This window comes from Calonectris borealis, chromosome 2 (assembly GCF_964195595.1).
Source record: "Calonectris borealis chromosome 2, bCalBor7.hap1.2, whole genome shotgun sequence".
NCBI classification, from domain to species: Eukaryota; Metazoa; Chordata; class Aves; order Procellariiformes; family Procellariidae; genus Calonectris; species Calonectris borealis.
In genome coordinates, this window is record NC_134313.1 from 153312185 (window position 1) to 153336816 (window position 24632).

General features: G+C 42.5%; 1 protein-coding gene across 3 annotated transcripts in view; it reads right to left on the reverse strand.

Annotated features, from left to right (window-relative positions):
• Positions 1–9452: 9452 nt before the first annotated feature.
• Positions 9453–24632, reverse strand: part of MKX (mohawk homeobox) — a 48551-nt gene continuing 33371 nt past the window's right edge. For 2 of the 3 annotated variants that reach the window (XM_075143978.1, XM_075143979.1), the window contains exons 6-7: positions 12197–12230; positions 9453–12087 (exon numbers count right to left, since the gene is read on the reverse strand). In XM_075143978.1, the coding sequence (XP_075000079.1) occupies positions 11901–12087; positions 12197–12230 (221 nt within the window). In that variant the 3' untranslated portion in view covers positions 9453–11900. The remainder of the gene's footprint in view (positions 12088–12196; positions 12231–24632) is intronic. The other variant, XM_075143980.1, reaches the window with a different exon arrangement.

Here is a 24632-nt window from a genome sequence, read left to right on the forward strand (position 1 = left end):
TTGCACCTAACTAGAAATTTCCTTGCTTTCTTCTTCTGGCAATTTTAACTTTCATGTTAAATGTACATCCCTCTCTGTCAGCTTCCATGTTTTTCAAGTCTGTTGTCTTCCATCTGGGAGCCACCTTTGTCCTTTATGTTAGGCTCTGAAAGGCTGGGAAAGTTAAACAGCCTCCGATGGATGGCTGCCCGGTCTTCTCTGCTGGCTGGCTGGTGGGATCAGAACTCGCTGTCCTTCCTCTCCACTCTTACGCCTGGAATGTAAACACACCTCCCAAAAACAGAGGAATAAACCAGCTGCTATTCACTCTTTTAACCATCTATTGAGCAACAGACCTCCATGCCATGTTTATAAGGCAGACTGCTGAAATGGAAAATAAGGGTGGGGAGGCAACCTCGAGAGGCCATCCTGCCCCAAAGTAGGATCAATTACACCTATTTAATTCCTGATTAATATGTCTCTAACTTGTTCTTAAAAAATCTTCAGTGACGGAAAGTCTACCACCCGCACAGGCAACGTACTCCCGTGCTTCCCCATCTGATCCCTCTTCTTCTGTTGGCATGTTCTACCCAGTAACTCACTCACCAACTCCTTTGCTGCAATTAAAACCCATTATTACTTAACTGTACTACAGTACAAAGAGCAGACTATGTCCTTTGTCTGTCTGCTGGCCACATATACCTGAAGATTATTATCTTCTCTACACCTAATAACCCTAGATCAATCGGTCTTTCCTTCCAGATCATGTTTATCTCCTTTAAGTGCAGCCTCAACAGAGCTCAGCAGAGCACAAGACATTCACTTACATGTCATATGGTCCAATACCTAAATACACAACCCAGTGTGTCATTTCTTTTTTCATAATAGCAGGTTGGTTTTGGATCGTCTTTACCTTGTGATCAGCCGTCATCTTCTCCTGCAGAACTCCTAGCTAGCTCCCCATGCTCTATGCAGTTCATCACTTTTGTTCGCAGGTCCTTGTGATACAGTTGACTAATTGTGTAATTTTTCAGGCCATTTCTCCAATGTATCAAGGTAATTTTGAATTCTAACCTTGGCCTCTCATGTATTTGCAAGGAGCACCAAGTTGACAACAAAAAATGTAACAAGATTCTGGATTGCAACAGCTCCACTTTTTTCTGCTCAAGACCACCATGAAGAACAGCAGAGGCAGAGGGAACATGCCCTGGCAGCAGCAGCCAGAGGCCTCTTCTGGGCTATATGCCCCCTAGGAACTGGTTGTATAAAACTAATAGCACATATCCCACAGCTGGGGAACCTCTGCTTTATTCCTTTAGCCAAGCTATTGATGAAAATACTGAACACAAACAGCCAAGGACAGACCTCTGTGGAAGTCCTTGATGCATACTTCCATTTTGACAATGAGTCCCTGGTAACTTCTCTGAGTATGAGTTTTCAACTTGTTTTATACATTCTCAATGGTAATTTCAGCTCCGTGATATTTCCTCTGCTTATTTATGAGAATGTCATGTAAGACGTTGCCAAAAGCCTAACTAGAGTCCCGGTAGCTGTCTGATCTACTGCGAATCTTCCATCCACACAGTTTGCTGTACTGTCTCAGGAGGAAATCGAATTGGCTTGTGCGATTTGTTTATGAGAATTCCATGCTGACTGTTACTTCTAGCACCTTGCTGTCCTCTAGGTGCTTACGCACAGCTTGGCTGGCTGTTCCTGCGGTTCCCCGAGATGTCAGCCAACCGTCTGGACTTCCCCGGTTTGTCCCTTATGTGGATGAGTGGCACATGTTTTGGAGGCGCAGTGGACACCCTTGTACAGTGCAAACAGCCAGATATGGGGCTACTTATCCTGCCCTACTGGATCAAGAGCAGCTGCGTCTCTTACTGCCCCACTACAGGCATTGCAAAGAGGGGGTGGGCAGGATCTGGGTGCAGGTGAGCCTCAAGCCTTTGTTCTGGTGGTTTCGTGGTTGATCTGCAGGGACTGGAGAAGTAGGTGAAACACAGATGAAGGGGACTTGGCTGCATCTTCAGGCACTTTGCCTGTGATCTGCCCTCCTGCCTGGGTTGGTGCAGCAATGCCTCAGGCTAGAACGATGCTGAATCACCAGCACCCGAGGGCTCGCTGCTCAGTGTGTCTCTGAGCTACAGCTTCTCTAAGTGTACTTCCTACCTAAACAATGGGAGCCACCAAAACAAACTACTGAAAGCAAGACGTCGAAGTATGTTACCAGGATTCTCAGTAAGAGGTGAAAAGCTGAGTCTCTGGGACCTTTCATGCTCAAGTGGAAACCAATATCAAAGCTCCATTGGTTTTGATGAAAGGAGAATTCAGCCCAGGGGCTGTGACATTTAAGACTTCACAGACGAAAAAGTAACGAGTCCTCACGGTTCTACATGGGACTGTTTTTCTTTTCATTCTCATAGAACAGCTTTAAAAAATTACACTTGGCATTTTGTTTCCATGCTACCATTTTGTTGCTGTTGAGGGAATGCAGCAAGAAGTAGCTAAGTATTAGTTTACATAATAATGTTTCCACATGCCTGTATTTAATTTCCAGTTGTAAATCCAGGTTCCACCAAATCCCACTCTCATGCTGGTACATGTCCTTGTGAAACAGATACAGGGAATATTTTATGTTATAAATTGGGTATAGAGTTCCCACCTCAGCTGCCCGTTAGGAAATTGGAAAAAAGATTACAACCTTCTTGCATTTTTGTTCCTGAAAGGGAATCTGATTGATGCTTCTTAGAAGATGTTAGATATTGACTGCATTATATAAAGATGCATATATAGTTGTTTTCACAGTAAAGACTTTTATTGCAAGTAGCCTTGTTTGAGATAGCAGTAACAGAAATGTGTATTTCTAGGAACTAAGACCATAAAGGAAAGCTTTTATTTAAAAGGTGAGAGAGGGTAGGTAAACATAACTTGTAACTGTGTAACACTTCACGCACTTCAAAGTGACAAAAGCACCAGACTTTCCAGCTGGAGTCCCTTCCAATTTGGCCCTGGGCATGGCCTGATGAAGTTAAGCCAGCCTGGGTAAGCTGGTTTCAAGAAGACCTTTCTGCTGCCCACCTACAGGCACCCTTCTCAGCAGAAGTCAGCTTCAGAGGTGTAGTCAGGGGTTTAAAGGACTAGAAATGACTAAGATTTTCTTTGCTGTACATCTTGAAATGTGGAGGGTCACTGCTGGCTGTTTGGTTTTTTGTCACATTAATTGCATGTGGCTTCACTGCCAGTGAAGTGTTGCAGCAAATCTTGGACCACTTTGAGTTTTCTGGTTGCCATTACACTGCTCAATGCCATCTGAGAAATGAATTTATTATTGCTATTGCAGTCTCTTTTAGTGATGGGGATGCCATCTCCAGTCTGACACCTCTGCTTTCTTTTGCCTTCTCCATTATTTGTAATCAACAGGCATGAACTAGCATCACACAGGTTCTTCCATTACCACACTGGGTGTCTGGTCTCCAAGCATGAGGAGTACTAGCAAATGCTATGCCCACTGTCTTCATTTTCTGGGCAAATGCAAATTCTTTTCATCATCCCAGAGAGCAACAAAAGTCTCACAGTTTTCCGTAAAACCTTATTTTTTTGAAGATACTGATACAAAGGTGACCTACAGCATTGTGTTTGCTGAAGTGATTCAGCATGAAAACTAATACTCTCAAAATGAAGTACTGAGATATAGACTTTTATATCCACAGATCATCGTGCAAAACTGCTCTTATTTTCAAAACACTGAGACTTAAAAATTCTTTTATGCAGCTCTGGGGGGATGTATTTTTCCATCCTGTGGAAATTTTTGAGATGTTAAAACTTTCTGGTTTTAAACTGGGTTGGAAAGTGTAAATATATAAACAAGAACATTTTTTAAAAGTCAGTAAACATAATTCGGTAACCTCAATATTTTGATAATTTCAATGATTTCTAGTTTGGCTTTGTTTTCAACCTTTTTTGCTATAATTATCTTAAATTTCAAGACAAAAAAAAATTAATCTGGAAAACTAGGCTTTTTCATGTAAAAAAAGAAAGAAATCTGGGGGTTTGATCATCTCCAAGCTTTCTTAGAAGAAATCCAAAGAAATTAAATGCAGTTGTCCTGTTTCCATTTTGCTGACCTGGCATTTAATTTGCAAAGATCTGACTGAAATGCTGCTGACCACTTTTCGCGACTACACTGGCTGCTGTTGAGTACTTGGAACATTTTAAAATCTGGCCACATATTTTGTGGCCATTTCACAAGATCCCCAAAGTTAGATTCACATTTTAACTGCTGCCCAAAGCGTTTAGCCATGGATTTCAGTTATACACCCTCACTCCTCCCTGTGAATAGAAGGCTGGCTTCTTTTTTCTCTGTATGTGAAGTCCGCAAACATGAATGGGACATGTACCGTTGAAGAGGAACCCATCTGCGCAGTGCAGTGAAGGCACTGAAGTCCCCAATGTGGTGTCTATGTGTCTGCTGTCCTCTTCCACCACACCAGCACACAGCAGGGATGTCTTTTGCTGCATGTCTTCTGGATTTCTTCCGAATGTGATGAGCATAGTTCACGGTTTTCAGGTCTGGCAGACAGTTTCTCAAAAGGGTGTGAAAAAGGAGAATAAAACTCCTTAGAGTGAAGATTCTCATCCTCACACCAGTTAGTATGAGGAAGACCGGACAGCTTTGCTGAACATCCCCAAGTCACAGGGATGGTCCCCAGTGAAACATTTTATCTTACACCTGAACTTCTACATCCACAAATTCCTGGACTGCAAGAGGTCTTTTTTAAGCTGGAGAGAGACATTTCCCCCTTCCTAGGATGAGGTTTTTTAGGTGCTTCAGTGTGCTCCTCAGTTGATGTTGCAGAGGAAGGTAGGTAGAGGTACCCTGATCCCACCAGGTCTCTTCATGGTGTGGGACCCAATGGTTTGTTTCCTGAGAGTGTGGGTTTGTCTTCCCTGACTTTAGCTGTGTCAGGTTTGGGCATCTGGTCTCAGTTAGTAGCTTATTCTCCTGCTGCAGTCAGTGAAGAGATGGAAGTGCTGCAGAAGGTGATGGCTGCTCTGGGACATGTGCCCGAGATGCAATTTTCAATTATGGTTAACATCAGATACCTACAGTTCCTTAAGTGCATCAAACTGAGTGTGCCACTTACAAAAGAGCACTCCTCTCTCCTACCTTCAGAGCCTCATAGCAGGAGGATAAGCAGTGAGGGACATCTTGTAGATGTGATCCTCATCCCACATTCCCCGGTTTTTAGAGCATTTCCCCAGGGGAGAGAGCCAGCCCCTCTGCATTGACCAAACCCTGGATGAGGTTTGCCGGGGCTTACGCAGGAAGCCTGTTAGAGAAAAGATCCTGCATTCCAGTTCTTCACCAACAAACTATCTTTCTTATGCTCAAGATAATGTGCCTTTACCGTAAAGAAAGAAATGTCCCTAATTTGTGGTTATTTACAGCACTGTAAATCAGGCACATGCCACGAAGTACCAATAAAAATTGTTTAAAATCAGCCTTAAATAGCTAAACTCTCAACAGCAGCTCATAAAATGAGACTTGGCAGTTCTTAGGTAGTTATGGTTAAATTGACAGTCCTTTTGGGAGTTAAGATAGCCAAAAGCAGTAGTAGTTAGGAGTGAAGTGATAGATGGTGGAGCTTGTTGGTTGAAGAGCCTCTATTGCACACTCCTGAGACTGCATATGTTCAGTGGCTCTGGGCTGGGAGAAGGGAGATACCAGACTTTGTCAGTGAACACCAGCTTGTTGAATCATACATCCTTCACCCATATGGCCCTAGAAACTGCAAAGCCAGAAGAATGAGCTTTGGCATGAAGGATCCCATTGCTGTCTGCATGTAACAGGAGACTTTTCAGGCAGGAAGAAAGATAGAAGGAGAATCAAGTCCAAAACTGGCTGAAAGGAAAGCTAAGGAAATCTGAAGAAGGGACCAACACCACGAATGAAAAAAAGCCCATCCATAAAGAAACCAGATCTCAGCTCCTTTTAAAAAGTCAGGTGCGCGAGTTATATTAGCCTTGAGCCAGGTCTAACTTCCGCTGCCAATAACCACTTCCACTGCCAATAACCCAAGCTGACATAACAGCAACATTAAGGAGGTTCGGGATTTTTTTTTCTGTTGCATTAGGCATTCATGTCTCTTTTCCACTTCTTTTTTTTCTTCTCCTTTTTTTCACAAGGTACTTGTATTTTAGCCAACCTCCTCCCTTCTTGTTAAAAAAGAGGAGTTTCAAGATGGGGCCCAAACCTAAACACTGGCTCAGCAACCCAGCACTGTGAAAGCCGTGGGTCTGGGTCTCAATTCTGCTGCTAATGGGGATCGAGCACACCCAGATGCTGGCAAACCAGCTCGTACAACATGAACTCCCATCCAGGCTGGATTCCTGTTGCCTCCCTTGCAGTGTGTCAAAACAGTGCTTTCGGGCAATTCAGCCCTTTGTGCCATGCTTCATCTGACTTTCCTGCCCTGGCTAACTAGGCTAGGTAGGTATTGCACCAGAGCAGTTCCCAACTATCAGTGTCCTACACACAACAGCTCAGCCATGCAGAGCAGTATTATTGTCCTCTTTGAAATGCTGCACCAAAGCACAGAGAAATTTGAGGACATTGCTGTGGACAAGTGAAGGCATAGAACAAGCAATGGTCCAAAAGCTGCGCAGACATATTCGCACCATGCTGAGTCCAGTCCATGCTCTGCTGGGGACCTTCATGTAGCAGCTCAGGCTTGATGGCAAACTTGGTTACCCAGTTTCTGAACTAGACCACGTTTCTGTCCAGCTGGCTCAGAGCAGACATGCAACTGTCTGTGCTTGGCCATGGAAACATGCCTTGGCCCTCGGACTTTCAGAAATGCTTGGATTTGTTAGGTTAGGAGCCTGGATCCCTTTGAGGTTCTTTCTCATTCTCCAAGAGTCTCACAGATTGTTCGTAGTAACACAGGAATAAAACAGGGGTCTGTCATGCTTGAAGCTGTCATTGTGACCACTGAATTGGTGCCCACTGGACTTTAGAGCTGCTTGTGGAGTACTGGAGGGTCTGGTGTCCTCAGTCGGTGCCAAGTCCGGCCTCCATTTTCCTGCAAGTAACAGGCCAGGGTTTAAGAAAGAGTAGTCACACTAAGGACTGAGTGGAAGTACAACTTGAGTTGAAAGCTTCCTAGCAGAACGTAAGATTTCTCAGCAAAACACGTTGGTATGTATGAGAAAGTCAGCCCTGATAGATGACAGCTGCACCCTTCCCTTTGCCACATAACAAGCTGGCATCTGATGCAGTACCCAGCCCAAGGAGTAGTGACAAGCTTTGCTGTTGTAACTGCTTTTCTCTCCTGGCAGCACCGGGATCCTGGCTCTGCCAGGGCTGCTCTGAGATCCTCAGTGCTCTTCTGAACGTGGAAATTGGAATAAGACTTGTATAGCCTTGGTGGAGCTCAACTTACAGGAGCTTTGTGGCAGCTTTGGGACGTTGGATGACTAGTCACGCTTACTCGCATCTTCCACCCCACACAGGGGACTTACCAGCAGATAAACCCATCTCCTCCAGTCCTTGGAAGCCATGCAGGGGAATATGGCCCAGGGCTTCCTCAAGACCAAAAGAAACAGAGGCATCACTGAGCCTGAAAACCTCCGGAAGGATTCCTGAAGGAGGGTCTGAGCTTGCTGGCTGCAGCCCTGCTGCCTGGCAGTGCCTTGATGGGCAGGGTGTGGTGTGCCCCACCGGCATACTCCCCAACAGCCCTGACTGGCCCCGAGTGATTCCTCACACCAGTATTCAGTCACTGTGGCGAAGCAGGGAGAGGCAGTTCCTTGTTACTCCAGAGCATCCCCAGGGCAGCCACAAATTCCTTTCCCCGGTGCAGGTCCCCTTTTGACTGATGCAGAAGGATTCCCACATTCTCTGCCACTGCTGGGTACGTCACAGGGGGTGCAAAGGAGGACTTTCCAGGCATTAAGAGTATGGTGAGTTCCGGAAGCTCATGATTATCAGAGATTCCACTCATTTTTATAATCAAGGTTGCTTCCTGTAATAGCATCTCACATTTGGTGTTGTGGATCTCCACTGATGGGTAATTTAGGTGGATAAAAACATCATTCATCAAAGCCAGGGCACATAATGAAAAACTAACTGAATGAAGTGATAATGAAGAAACAGCTTTAAGCCCACATAGCCTCCCCCCTAGCCTAAGCTAAATCCATTCTTCCTGGCACAGTATAGAGGTGCTATCAACCTCCCTTCCCCATCTCCTCCTTCTAACCCATAGGGCAGTGGTTGCACGTGGGCATCCAAGTCTAGCTGCCATCCTTTGCCAAACTTCAAGTTAAAACTTAAGCCACCAAGTTATCAAATGTCCTCAAAGTGGCCTATGTACTGTCCCAGGACTTGCTCTCAGTCTCCTTGGTGGAACTGCTTCACCTGGCCATTTAATTTATACATTAGGCCACCAACCGAGAACATGAGGCCACAAAGTGAGAACTATAGCTCAGTGGCTGTAGCTGTTGTATGATGCTGGAAGAGGAGACAGTAGTCCTGATCCCAATGTATATTCTAACCACTGAGCAACCTGGCAAAATTGGCTCCCCTTACTCTCAATGGTTTATAAGAGGTTGAGAGTGCTCAGCTCTTGCAAATGATGTGACACTAGTAGGTGGGAGAAGAATGAGTTGGTTTCTTCATGTCAGACTCGGGTACAAAGTAGATTCCAAGCAGCTCAGCATCATTAGGACGTGGATGTTTCTACCCATTCCCAACAGCAAAAGTCAGGCTGTACATACTCCCTCAGGAACTCGCATATCAACTGAATATACAAATCTCCACTGACATGCTGGATGGCCACAGATGTTACAGCAGTATACGTATATACGTGTATCACACATAAAAACCTGGAAGTGCCAAGTGCCCACCAAAACCTTAGTTATCACCCCTCCCATGCAACTGGAGGAACTTTGCTGAGGCACAAAAGTTAGGAGACCAGTTGCACTGGGCTCTCATTACTATGAGCACTGAACTTCTAGATGGGCTGATTGCATCTCCTTCTCCACCAAGGCTCCACAGCCAGAGTGTACCCATACATGGTACTGTAGACAAATGTAGCCTGTCCTCATAAAAAACCCTAAATGACCAAAGTCTTTCTCATCTCATGGACCTTCTCCAGTGACTCAGGACAGTGATTAGCTATGGCTTCCCCCTGCGTTCCTCCAATGTGGAGGATTTATAAGCATGGTGCCATGTTGTCATTAGCAGTCATTAGCCTAAACTTGCTGAACAGTCATTTTCATCAGGGATGTGCTAAACTACTTCACAAAACTGTGCACTGCAAGGTGTATTAATCAAAAGACTAGCATTCCTGTTTTGTCTTTGCCTACCACATGGTTGTATCCCAGTATAGAGAAACCCTGACTATAACAAGAAACCAGAAATGCAAATGACTAAGGACAGATAAATGAATATTTAATTCAAAGCATCAAGATGTTGTTTGCAGTTATTTATTTTACTAAAATGGTTACATATGTTGAAACAAAGAAGAGCAATAGTAATAATGTTTGTTTTTCCAATATCATAAATAATTATTGAGTCTTCATTAGCTGTTGGCTCAGCACTGATCATGACTTTTGTTATTTAAAAAAAGACACACACACAATTCATTAGAATTTGTGTTTTCAGAAAACTCTAAAGCAGCAGTAGAAAAAAAATAAATTAAAGGAATGGTAACAAGAAATTATGCCAAGTATTTCTTAAATTTAAAACCCACTTCATGTGTTTTACAGATTATTCTTTGTGCTTTGATCATTTAAAAAAAGAATGATGAACAAGTTGTTTATACAATGGCTTGTCTTCTCCAGTTTTACTCCAGAGAAGTCCCCAAAAGTACCTTTTTTACATGACAAATTTTGTTGTTGTTTATACAGACAAAAACACTGTGAATATTTCTAACAGAAAAGTTTGTCAAAACCATCAATTTATTGTCACAAAATATTTAATACCAGAATAACTTATAATAGTATGAACAAAAGTGAAGTATTAACTCTCCGCTATTAGTTATAAACTCACATTATTATGTCAAAATCCAGTAAAGTATCAAAATTTAATGTCATGGAATCTTAGACACATAATGATGCAAGTCAGTAAAACATATACTTCAACTGTTCATACAGTCATGACGTACATTTCTTGCTTGGCACTTTAAGTCAATGCAAATCAGCAATTTAGAAAACAAAGTAAAAATATATATGTACAAAATATTTTCATATCAAATCATTTTCATTGTACACTAAATAAACCCAACAACATGTTATGTTACATCAAGAAGTTTCCTAAGAAGTCACACCAAGGCTGATATTTGCAATGTATCTTGACTATTTTAGTGCAACTGGAACAGCCTCTACTTGCAAGTTAGTTTCAACATTAGCACAGCCCTGCTTCCATTGAAGTGGGAGTTCTGCCGTTAAACTCAGTGGGAGCAGGACTAAAGTCTGGTCTTGTTCATTGATGGCTCACCAAAAAGAGAAACGAAGAAAAAGATAAGTAGGAAAAAACCTGACAGGATACCCACAGGAAAAAATCCAAATCCTAGCAACAATCAGCTCTTTTCCAGTTTTCTGTAACTGATTCAGTATAAATCATTTTTGGCTTTGCCACAGTTTATTCAAGCACTGTAAACCTCATTAGACTATTGTTATATGACTTAAGAATAACTTGTGCACCTCCCAATAAAACTTAAAAATAAATCTGGTTTTATGCTAGTTATTACACTCAATAGCAGTCAAGTTTAGAGACATGACATTTAATACATGGTTTAGTATCTGCTTAAAACCCTCCCACCTTAAATGCTAAGATTTGTCACTGTTTCATTTCCCATTTGTATTTCTCGTTTGGGCTTTGATAGTTTATATTATAGCTTTTTCTCACTGAAATGTGAACTGTCAATCAACTGTCCTCATTTATGCAGTGCATGCAAAATTAAAATGTTTGAACCACATTAAAGTAGTAATTTCCACCACGGAAACTTTTTTGAGCTCCATTGCAAATAATAAATGGAGCTATAGATTTAGTTTTGTACAAGAAGAAATCAATTTTACTTCTATCAAAACTTCAGTTAAGACACCAGCAAAGCTTTAAAATTATAGAAATTCAACTCGAATTTACAGCTAGTCTGGCTAGAACCTTCTCAACTAGAAATCTTTAATGAGCCACATAGCTGGGAGCATAGGTGTAAGTTCAAAATAATCTGAACAATTAACTTATCTCCTAAATTTGTGTGTTCTAGAGTATTGCACTTTTCAAAGGAATGATTTTGGTATTTTAATATACTGCATATACAGGTAAGAAACATGCATAACAACCTCATTGTCACTTTGACAAAACATACTGTACAATTTTTATAACACTGTTGATTAAAAAGAGAGAAAATGATGTAACAATTTCATTAAGACTCGTCAATTTGTACAAGTCAAATAAGCACAATTCTCCAGGGCCTTCAGCAGTAATGTGTTTAGCCCTAGGCTGCTTAAGCCCATTTGGAATAATATACAAAGTTTAAGCATTATGGCATTGTCATTTTGAGGCATAATACTGTTGTACTATGCCCACGTTATAGCTTATTTTTTGAAAGCAAGGCACTTACTGTAATAGCAATGCAAACATCTTATGCGCACTTTGATTAACATAAAATAAGTTAATGTTTTGATAAAAACAGGTTTTTTTATAATTTACATGCCTTTTATAGAAGCAATTGAACATTTCATTTAATACAATGAAAACGTCTGAGTCAGAAGGAACATTATTTTTTTAAACTGACCATACTGTAAAAGGGACCTATTTTCCACATTTGCCTCATATTTGTGAATCTGATTTTGCTGAAAACTAATCCTGTGAGGAAAATGTCCGTTTGACGGGAAAAAGAAAAAGGACCCATCTCTCAAAACTGCTGAACTAATGGCACTTTAACAGTCTTTACTTCTGATATATGTGATGATTTCTGAATGATGCAGCTGGTAGTTCCCTGCAGTTTATCCTTCCCTTGGGCAAGGTTCGTTAGGGCCATAGCTGCGTTGATCTCCTTCCAGTATGTTTCATCTTTGCTGGTTCCTTTTCTGTTAGCTGCGCTAGATTCAAGCAATAACAAATATTTACATGTACAGCTTACATAGCTACGTGATGTCAGGAAAACCATAATAATAATAATTTTGGAAAACTGTGAAGTCCCTTACTCACCTTTCACACTTATTTGGTCCATTCTCCAGAGTTTCTGAAAACGGAAAAAAAAAAAGATGTCTATTTTCTCTTAATAGATTTTAAAACAAGCAAGTTCATGGAATAGGCATATGGAAAAATAACCCAAGATTGATTCAAAAATTGATACCAGATTTCCAAATAAAATCTTTATTTTGACACATATAAAGGGCCAGCTTCATGCAAGCGTCTGCCTGGAGAAATCTACACTGAGCTTGGAGCAGGGCACATGTCAAAAAAACTGCTGTGGGGAGGTTCCTGAGACATGACCTTACAGAAATAGGCTTTGGTGAGGCAGAACCTCACTGACCCTCATCAGAACCTGGTGAGACTGGCAGAACTGGTGCTGAACCCTGCCCAGCGCATCCCACACCAACCTATGTCTGGGAAAAGGTTATCTTGGTAATAGTGAGAATAAAGCTGGTCTTGGAGGTTCACCTACGTTTTGCAAGATGATAGAGCTAGTTTTTCAAAACATAAATCCTAAGGACATAAGGAATTGCAAAACCTAAAAATAAAAATCAGCTTCATTGCCCTTCAGTGAATGCCTTCTTGTATGCACTAAAAATAGGACTTTCACCCATGCACACATGATGTGTGGTTTTTAATGCGCCCCTTGCCCAGGCTGCGACTCAGTCACAGAGGCAGGCTGAGAAGGGTACAAGTAACAAGCACACCTGGTTAACAGCCTTCAAAGATGAAATTGCATCACAGGCATAAGCTACACTTTCCCATCAAGAGTCACATTTGTTCATTCATTAAGTCCCAACGTCGCAGAGAAGCCAGAAATATTTACCAAGCAGAAATGTATAAGCTTTATTCAGTGGGCTTGCTATCCTGACACAGAAACACATTATAGAGGAGTGAGAAGCCAACGCCTAACTGCAATACCTATGGAGAACCAGTCAAACAAAAGAAACAGCAACGGCACGAGCATTAACGGCTACAAGACCCAAAGAGCCCCCTAAACACAGCATAAATCTCATAAAGTAATGTGCTTCTTTATGAGGCTGGATTCCCAACTAAAAATCAACCTTATTGCTAGATTTCTATCAGATTATTAATTAAAAGTTGATCTCTTCTTTAAACTGAGCTTCCAGTGGAATAGGTCCGAAAGCACGTTGCAACCCTTGGTAGCTCTCCATTTACAAGCGACTTTGCCCACCACCGACCCGCAGCCTGTTTTCTCATTCAGCCAACCGGCGTTGAACAATTCAGCCCAACCGCACTCCCCAACACATAGAGGTGACCACTGAAGACCACAGTCTCACCAGAAGAAATACAGGAAACCAGCTGTAATTTCAGAGCTCAGATGTTTGCCAAGCTGTTTGATTTAACAGGCCTCCATCCTTTTGCAAAACAGATTTATAAATAAATGTCCACAAGTGACCAAGGTTTACATTTTGTTCCAAAAGAGCACATCTTAAATCAGTATCTCAGGCTCTCCTAGATCAATGCTTGAATGGGATTCAAGAGGGGGAAGTTTAACCTATGCAGAGGAGAGGGAACCAAGGAAAAAAGAAACATTTGATCCAAAGAGAGGTACTGAATGACACCAAAAGTCTCCTTCTTCATGCTGTACTTGGCTACAAAATATTTTTCAGCCCTGCTTCATTTTTTTTTAATAGAGACAATTTTAAAGAGGAGGTTTAGGACTGAATAGGTCAGTAGGTATAGAAATGGAAATGGCAAGTAATAGAGAACGTCGCTGCCAGAGCAAACCTGGATATAAATACACCTCTCTCAAGCATCTGTCAGCTTCTTTTGCTGTTGGAAAATATTTCCTATGAACAAAAAAATTGCTTGTACAAACTTCTGAGGAAAGTAGGTGTGAATGGTGACACACATTCCAATTCCAGCGTTTATTTGAAGGAGTATTTGCAAATATTTTTTACTGGTGTTTAGCCAGCTCTAAAAGAAAGCGGCTTGCCCATGGTATATAAAAGCAGTAGCAAAGCTAAAAAATAAAATCCAGGAGCAAAGAGCTACCCATTCTTTAACTTTGCTGAAGATTTTTCCTGAATTACAAGTCTTTTTTTATTCCGTTCAGATTTAGGCCGAAACTAGGACATTTTTCAAACAAATAATTTATGTCAAAGAAACTCGAAACTGGGTTACAATAAAACCATCATTGATAATTTGCAAAGCTCTTGCTAATAACTGCTGTAAAAGCATGTTAGTACAATGAAGTCTGAAAATCCATCATTTCAAAGCACAGGCCCCCTTTTTCTTGCCAAAAATCCTTTTCTGCTGTACCAAACCTCTGACAGCATATCCCAGTTTGCACTACCAGAGCATCCAGGCAGCTCACATCTGTCTGAACAGCCCTTAGTGAAGGAAATAAGTATTACCACCATTTTTTGGATGGGGATAACCACACTGAGAGAGACAAAGACCATTCCCCATGCTCTCCTTGACATCTTGCCGGTCAAACCAACTCGATCCAACTCAAAAGGAAGAGTAGGGTTCACCTCACTTGCCATGAACCTGCCATCTAAGTCATGTATCTTTATCCAGGCTAGTTGTCCAGTCTCCATTCACAAACAACAGAGATGTCCTCCAAGAAGTGGTTTCAGCCCACCCATCTAACACTGCAGTCCAACATCCCTGAGTGCTGCTGCAAAACCAGACTGCGAAGCCCTCTTCTATGGCCACCTCCTCCCACTGTTTCCCTTTGGGCAGCATTATCATCCATGTGGATATGCTGGGAGCTGGATGAGGGGAGGACCGTATCTCTCCTTTGGAGATTAAACTGGTGGTGTAACTACAGCCTTAACTGCCTAGCTCAGCCTGGAAGAATTGCAACCTGGCCATGTCTGGCTCTTCACTGACAGAAGAGGGAACATAGATTTTATCAAATTTTTTTTTTAAAAAAAGGTGAACCTTGCCCGACATCTTGCTTTTTCTTCATCTTTTGCAATCTACCTGCTCTACCTCCAACTACTAATTAAAGCTTTTGATAATTAAAGCTTTTGATATTTGACATATCTGGACAGCAATTGCAAAGTATATTTCAACTGTAAAAGCAACATTTTGGTGAGACTGTTTCATGAATATAATTGAAGAACAGCATTCTCAATACAGAAACGGTTTGGTTTCTTGACCATCGCACAACATGTTCCTAGTTTTCTTTTCTGAGGCAATGAGGAAATGGCACTGGGACTGGGTAACATCTCTGGAAATGGTGACGGAAGAAATGGAAAAATGATGCAGCATACTCAATCTCACTGAGTAGCCTCAGCTAAGGACTCACCCCAGAGCAAGTGCTGATGGGCAGACCTCGCACTTCACCCATGAGCCCCCTCTCACTACATGAGAGGCAGCACTTCATACAAGGTACCTAGGATGCACCACAGCTGCCCTCTCCAAGAGCTGTGGTTAACTTTAATCTAAGACGCCTTAGGTGGCAGCCACCTCAGGTTTCTTCTGAAAAAGTGTGGTCCTCTCACTAGTTGGATCAAGGCAGGCTGTCACACAAATTTCAACCCCTACAGACTTGTCAAGCTTAGATCAATGTGTGAAGTGACTCCAGAGAAAGCCAATGCTGATGCATTATTATATTCCATACTGTTCCCAAGACTTATTTGATAGGGTCTACACTGAAGTTTATCAACAGCATACCACCGGCAGCACAAATAACTTTCCTAAACAAACTACAGTTGTGCTCAATAGCATATTTATTAATTGAAACCCAAAATGAAGCTGCTGCTGAAGGTGGCTTGTTCTGTCTCAGAAAGCTATGTGCTTCTTGTGAAAGGATGTTGGTAGGCTTTCTGCATATATTGAGATCCTGTAGTAAGTCTATTTAATATTAAACATCAGAAACATCTTTTTGTTACAAGTTTGGAAATCACTTAAAACAGTGGTCATCTGCTCTACAACTGGAAAGTTTTAAGCACTATGAAAATGGAAACTCAATCATTTATAATTAGGGATTGTCATTTATACCTCACCTTCTGGTGCTTCATTCTGCTCCCAGTTGCAAGCATCCAGAGAATCAGCTTTTGCCTGGCCAGGAATGTCTCATTCTGCTCTCACCATCCACCCAAAGAAACCAGCAAGGCAGGATATTTGTTCCCTCTTGTTTATAATAGGAAGTCACTATAAATCACTTACCAATGGAATCCTGTATACCTTTCCATTAGTATGAGTTTTCAGTATACAGTTTACTGTAGCACGCGGTGCCAAGAGTGTAGTCACTGGACAATACTAGCTTTGTGATACAGTATGGTATTTTTCAGGACTCACATAATTATTAATAATATATGTAGCATACATTATTTTTTTTTTCACCACGGAATTTCTTCATAAATATTCACTGGCTGATCCTGACAGCTCTCTTGCAAGGTAGTCTGCAGTCCCATTTTTGCAGAGATGGAAATGAGTCTCAGAAGTCCAAAGACAACATGCCTAGGCAATACTTTGACCATTTCAAAAGCATTTAAGAGAAGAATTTTCCAGGATTTCTCCTATATTTAAAATGTTTTCTTTTGTTCTTCTGCTATCAGAAAGGCCCACCCAAAGAAAATAAACCCCAGGGTTCTTGCAGGCAAACCATCCTTAAACTGGACAATAGCATCACTTACCTCCAGTACATTGCCATTACACCTGACTGTTGTCAAAATAATATACCAATAATACACAAGAAGATATACATCTAAGTACATACACAGTGCCCTTTTACATACTGCATCTAGTATTAGAGAAGAAAGCCAGAGCGTAAATGCCGTAGTACATATGCCTACTTCAATTTACAACATACAAAGGCTCTCTGGCTATGTGGTGCTTGTGGCACATTCAAATATTTCAGAACAATTCAGACCCTACTGTTCGCCGAGTCCAGACTAATAACTTTTATACACTTGGATGACTTCAAGGGGATACTAAATAATGTTAATTACAGTTACATTTTATTCTTTGGATCTAAGAATTCTGACCTAAGAATATCACACGTGTGTGGTGATGAACTGACTTCACCTGAAGGCCCTGCCGGGAACAGCAAAGGAAAGACCGATCCCTTACGTAGGACCAAGAAGCATCCACGTTGCTCCCCTGCTTGGTGTGTTATGTACAGTTCAAGCCCAACCACAACAACTGGCTTAAACCCCTGCTTTGTGTTTTCAGGTAACACTGGCAAGGCAAAGATGGCTTGAAACCAACAGGGGAAAGGAGGTGTGAATGAGGGAATGAGACAGAGAGCAAAGGGTACAGAACATTAGGTGGCGGGGGGGAAAAAGGACATGGAAGTCAAGACACAGTAGGTCAGTCCCACATGACTGTCATATTTCTTGAAGCTACTTAAACATGTACAGATTCCTGACGAATTACACAGCTTCTACTCTAGCTCAAAACGGTGGGGAAAAAAGAACTGCTGGCCCCAAATGGTGAACACTATAAAATACTTCTGGTTCAGTAAAAGGTCCCGTATAACTTATCTTCATTTTAAAATTGGCAATGTTATTCATCTGTTTCTCTCTCTGCCTCTCCTGAACTTTCTTTTGTTGGTTTTGGAGACTCTGGCTTAACATGTGTTGACCAGCATTTTCAAAACAAGCAAAAGGAGGAAAAAGAGGGAGGAACAGGAAATAAATTGGGGCAGCTGAATGAAAAATGAAGTTTACATGTGTGAGTAAATTAGTGGTGAGATGAGGTATTTCTGTAGGTCACCCCCCGCCCCCACCTTGACTCTAATATTTTCCAAACTGCAATTTCAGGGCACATATGACTTTCAGATCTCTGGTTCTCCGACCAAAATTGGGTTAACTGGAGTTAATATTCCTGTACTCTTCTGCATTGACACAGCTCCTTTCCTCCCGAAGGATCCCAAACTAAACCATGAATCACACAACATCACTAACGTTTACCCACATCTGGGGAGGGAAGGTGGCTTAGCACAGGCTGCTCAGCAGTGCAAGGGAGGGGAAGTTGTAGCCCAGAGCACCAGGCCAGGCCCCCTCCTCTTGCAAGAAATGTCATTTACTCTTGGTGCAAAGACTGTAGCACCTTTTGAAAAACCCAAGCACAGCAAACCTCAGCTCCTCTAGCTTGAGTTGGAGAAGCTGGCCTTCCCATGCTTACACTTGCAGTGCTCCCATTTTGAGCCTGATGTGGACAGGCAAATGAGTTTCTGAACGTGGATACCGCTCAGCCAGAGACCCACACAACCAAAGGCTTTCTAGACATAGACAGGACTCATCCAATCCAGCACAGCAACTCTTAAAACCCTTTTGCTTTTGCACCATCCTTCCAGGTTTCCTCAGGGACATCAGACCTATTAAGGATGAATTATGGAGAAGCACAGACAGTAAGGTTCGTGCTGGAAGTGTCCAAAGCACAGAGTCTTCTATAGAAACGTTCCCCAAACTTGCCTGGGTGACCTCCTGCACACCCCGGACCACCTCCACATGGGATCTGCTCAGTTGTCCCTTGTGAAGCCACTCCTGCCCGGAGCAGGTCCTGGACTAGGCAGGTCCACGTCAAACTGCCCGGTCGGGGCTGGCAGTGCTCGTGCAGCAAAGCCTTTTGGTGGAGAGACGAAAGTCCCTGTTCGAGTTTCAGACGACCTGCGGCTGCAGACACAGCGAGGCACTGCGACCTGGGCGTGCGTGTGATACCAACCACATCTGGTCCGATCTCAGGGGGGTACTGGATTTCTACTGACAAAGATTTATTACCATGTCTTTTTGTTGGGTGGGAGGAGGAAAGCTGACAGAAACTTGCAGGAACGAGCTTTGGGCCCAGGCTCTAGAGAAAACTCCTTTTCAGCAAAGCTTTCATTTACCACTGCCCTCTCTTTCTTCCAGGAGGAGGTTATGGAGCAGCTTGTAATGGTCACCCCCACAACCCTGTTACCTCACTCCTTTGGCTTCACAGTGACACCAAGTATAACAACTGACCTGTCATCAGCTGTTACGTCCTTTCAGATGAACAAAGTGCATAATGACAATTTATGTTCACAGTGACAGCTACAGTGAATACTTTTCCCTGTTCTCCCAGTGTTTTTTTCCAGGAACAGCTTTAGCCCTGGTCTGACCTCTTCTGTTAAGACCTATAGGTTGGGTCTTGCCAATGTTGGAAACACTCCTTTGCCATCATGCCTCAGACCAAGCCTTTTCAGGGAAATCTTTCTCTGAAAATTGCTTCTTGCACCAAAACATCAGCTATAAGCTTTAACTATGAGAGACTGATACCACTCAAGTTTTTTTCCTGAATACCTGGGAACTTGAAGACTTTTTTCCCCTGTGCAGCCTGGAGCCTGCTGAAGTGGGAGTAGGCATCTAGTTACATTTTAATACATGTGATTTTTATAAAATGAGTGTACATGCCCACAGAGACCGGGATAGGTGTATTTTATAAACCATAAAAGAGAATTGACTTTGCAGGTCTATATTAACATTTGCATTAATAGGTGCACTGAAAGCCCCACATAATGGTAGGCATGGTGCAAATGGCCTTACTGTCTTGGGCTATGCACCTGCATGTAAGAATTTATGAGTTAGCACACTAGATACAACCTGGTGTAAATCACTTCATTGTTCGGGCTGTCACGGCTGGCTCTAAATTTCCCATGACCAGTGACAGTGTGTTCTCCTTGGTGAGATGCAGGGCACTGTGTGAGACTTGTTTTCTTAGCCAGACTTTAGTAGAGCTTATAATGGGAGTCGGGGCTGTGTAGTGTTGGAGGCGAGTTGTTAACGAACTGACGGTTATATGGTATTATGTTCTTTTCAAGTTTGCTGCAAAGCTGACTGAAATAAAATCTTTCCTCATTGAGTTGGCATGTAATTAATAGTGTAATATTGTCAGATTCCTTGGTGATAGTCTCCCACATGCATTTCATAATGGATAAACAAATATCTGACCTAGGCTTCATTTTTTTTGGTGTTATTTAGAAAGGGATTTACAGCACATGCTGTGCTGACTGGAAGGATGAAGCAGTTAGCCCTCCTATTGCAAACCGTTATGGGTGAACAGTGAAAACCAAGTTAGGCGGTAGGGAAGGGGGAGGGTGAAATAAAGAAAAGAGGAGAAAGGAGAAGAGGAAGAAAAAAAAGAAATAAAGCAAAGGGCATGGGAGATGTTAAGAAAAAGGAAATGAGAAAATGGCAAATGAAGATTCATTAGGAAAAAGAAGAGTAAGGAGTATGAAGGGAGAAAACATACCACTGTGTTCATTTTCTTTATTTTTAATATAAAAATATCCTTTTCCCACCCAGGAATCTCACTGTTGTGCAGGCAGGCACGTTCAGGCTTTCACTTTGGATCTAAAAAGTTTAATTGGGAGTTCTTAAAGCCTAAAATAAGGCTTTAAAAGTAAAAAGCTAAAGTCAAATGCAGCCAGGGTAAGCACTATTACACTCCAGCCCGATTGTTTTTCATTAAAAAAGCGGGGTGAAAGGGAGGGTTTCAAAGCCATATTTCAACCCTAGGCTGACACTACAGCAGTAAAATCTGATTTTGTTATGCTAGTTGGCTGTGGGTTTGGGAGCAGACCCTACATATGCGGTGTAACGTTATGATATGAATGCGTGCACACAGGATATTTTCAGAAGCCTCCTGCAGAATTCGCAGAAGCGTGCCCCCCGTTCCCGCGGCCCCGCTCGCAGGAGCCAGCTCCTCTCCTGCCCCTGGGAGCCAAGTGGGCTCAGACATGGCATATGCTGCACAAAGGCAATTTAAATTACAAGGTGCTGTATTTTCAGGCAAGTGGAGGAACTTCTAAGTGAATGCCAGAACTGATTTCCAGGGTGTGTTTAGCCAGCAGCATGGAGTAAAGAATGGATAAGTCTGTCAGGGAGAGGAAATTCACTGTTTCTTTCATTCGCCTGTAAGATAAAGAAGAGACTGACGAATACCATCTTTTTAAACATAGCTACTTCCATCCACTGCACGGGGTACTAGGATGTGCACAATATTTATGTCCAAATACTAAACCCCAGGTACCTAAGTTATGTCCCAAACTTATTGTGCTCTGTGCAATCATAAGCATAAAAATCCAAGCTGCTGTAAGGAAGTGCATAAGCACATACAGGGCTCCAACAGTCAAACAGCCATAAAAATGGCGGTAGGCTGAAAAAGAGCTTCATGGTAACCCCAGACAACTGTTGCACAACAGATCCTACCAATGAAGGGATCGTATGTGAAATTTTAAAAACTATTTTATCTATAAGGAGATAAAGATATATTCATATATATATGTGTATCTGTATCTGCTTCTATATAATATGTGCATAAAAATGGGAATGCCTAAGCAGTCTGCCTTCCCACTAAGCGTACTGTGCGATACAGCAGAACAATCACACATGGCATTTTCTGTGGTCACCGCCTCTCCGAGGGCGCAGGACGGACCTGCTGCGGGGCTGAACCCGGAGCAGTAGGAGAGACCATTCCCCACACACCTCAGCACCACGGCACAGCAGCTGCAAGGCTGTTGAGGGAGGGAAACACAAGAAGATAAAAGATAGTCAGATGGATTTAACAATGCCAAGTAAATCACGTGAGTGATTGACAGTCTCTCTGCTTCCGCTACAGGTTTGTGCGGGGGCTGGACGAGCTGTTTTAACCAACCTTTTCACAGATGCCACAGTACATTCCCCAGTCTCTGGACTCTGACTCGAGAGCCTGGGCTCTCATCTTCAGCAGTGCTGAGCACCCACAGGTGCAAATGAAGTCAACGAGAGCTGTGCTTCGAATGTATAAAGAGCCATGAAATCATGAGCATCCACAAGGTCTTAGGTACCTAAAATGACTTCAAATTGTAATTGTTCAGTGCCTCAGTTCCCTATTTGTGAAATCCTACAGACATCTTATGAAAACAACTTTATTGAAGTTTGTGAAGGACCAGATGGAACGTATCAAATGGCACGAACAGCACATCATGAAATTAATTATCCTGTCCTCAGAGATGCTTAGCTGCATTCATGTTAGTGCTTTGCTGGTAGAGAAGCAGCAACGAGCACCCAGCGAGGAGATGAGCTGGGTTTTGAGGCTTCTTTCAAACTGGGTTAGCTCACATACATCAGAAAAGCATCTCTTTCCCCATCTAGCTAGATGTGATGGGAACCCCGTTATTCAGCATCCTGAGGAATTACAGGAACCTACACAGAACGCTGTAGTCACACACCTCCCTGACCGTATGCAGAATAACCAGCAGAAAGAAACATTGCTGAGTGAACCGCAGGGGGAATAGTTGCCCATGGATTATTCTCACCTTCAATTGCACAAAAACTATTTTAGAGTTTGACTGCATTTTTTTTGAGTCAAGTTTTTAGTTCTGCTCCCTTTGCTTTCCCTTGTGAAGCTACTGCAGTCCTCATGTTCCTGCTTACCACAACCTGCACTGTTATTATTTCCATTACAGGATTTCTTCCCAAACCTAAATATTCCCAGACACCTTCTGAACAGGCCCTCAGAGATTCTAGTAAACTGGGAGGTATCTCAAGAAGGGTTGTGTTTTCAGCTTTGCTATTCACCAAGCAAGTGAGAGGCAGCGCAGCAAACCAGGCAAAAGGGGGAAGGCTCTTGGAGCAAAAGAATTGTGTGCTCAGAATTATTCAGGAAGTTGTACCCATTTGCCAAGAAGTTTTGAAGAAGCAGAAACACCTCCTTCTTCTCCAAACATCATCTTGTATTTACAAATGGTTTGAGTCCTAGTGCACTGCAATTTCAGTGACTGCAGGAGAATTGTACTTAGAAGAGCTCAAAGACTATCCTGACTATCATGGAGATTGGCGCGGTGTAATAAATCAGCCAGACTGAGCTTGAACCCTCAAGGAGCAGCAAAACCTTACACTGCAGATGCTCACTAATTGAAAGTTGTAAGAGCCCTTCACAGCGGAGTCTTTGCGTAAGACAGATGAGGCTCCCCCACTCCAACGGAACATGTGTGGGAGGTCCTGAAACAGTAGTAGGCCGGTATTTAACATTGCAAAGGCCTTGGATGTGAACAGCTTTGTGGAAGAAGATGGAATTGCTCTTTTGGCAAAACATGTGAAACTGTCTGTGATAACGGGAATGAGAGCAAGGATGACTGAACAAATATTTGCACTGAATGCCTTGTCAGGACAGGGGAATTGCTACTGATACGATCTTTACTTTCAATGTTACTGCTTCTGACAGTCTTACAGACTTTACAGATGTTTATTGGCCACTAAATCATTCTTCAAGAATGTTGGCTCCATTCCTAAACCTGAAGAGTCTGAATGTGAAGGGGTTTGTTATTCAACACACACTGCTGCTTTTGGAGACAGTGATTTTCAAGAAACCAGCAGGGAAGCATCATCGACTGATAACAACACGGGACCGAATTCAGACTTCTCAGCACTCGGGGCCTCAGACACGAGGCACGCTTGAGTAAATGTGCACCACGTCGCGGGGCATCGTGCATCCGCGTGGCATAGCACCCTGCCTGAGCCGTGACAGCAATGCTATGCCGCGTTAATGGACCTACGTCACAGCAAAGATTGCTGTGGAGAGACAGGGCTTACTAGCTCATCCTGACCTTGATACGCTGCTCGCAGGTCTTGGTATTGCACAATTGCATGAATTTTGAGGCCTCTGTAAAACTCACTCCATGACGCTGCAGAGATTATTAGTGTTCCGTTCGGCTCCTCTAGCTGTAGGGACACGCTGCATAACAACGAGGCATATTCAAACCCTCTGCCATTCATCCCAGGAAGAGCAGTTCGCAAAGACGCAATTGCTGAGCTGTAGAGGACCCTAAGCCACAATATTTCAAGCCAAACAGATTTGCTTTCAAATAGAGAGTATCCGAACCCCGGGCAATATGCCCAGGCTGTTTCTCTGAGTGAAGATGCCGATTCTCTGAGATCATTGCAAACAGCTCTCACCTGAAAAAGCTACACTGGCCCCTGGAAACTATACCTAGATAGCAACTACACCAGAACAGTAGTAGTAATAATTGTGACATATTTTCTAAATAATGAGTGATAAAAAGTAATCCATGCCTTTGTACTAATAAAATGAAAAATTATTGAAGCACAATGTATTATTACCACAGGGGAAAAATGTATTATCCAAAACTATTAAACATATTTCTCCCAAAAAGGCACTGATTATCTTGACCAGTGTATCCCGAGTCACAATACCGGACGTGATCTAACAGCAGTTAAAGCCAATAGCCTCCTCTAAAACCTAACTGAATTGCTGGCTATCAGCCTCCAAGATCAAAGACGACATTAGCTAAAGTGTAACTTTTTTCCCCCAAATAGGGTGAATACTGTTTGTTTAAAAATGTCAGGTTGGCACAGAGATAGGGTGCTTCAAAAATATGTAAGACAGGTTGAGAAGGCAATAATGTCATATTTACTATATATTTGTTTTAGGTTAGCTCATACATGTTTTCCTGGAAGTCAGGAGATTTCTGTTAGGGAATTCTCTCCTACAACAGTTTGCTACA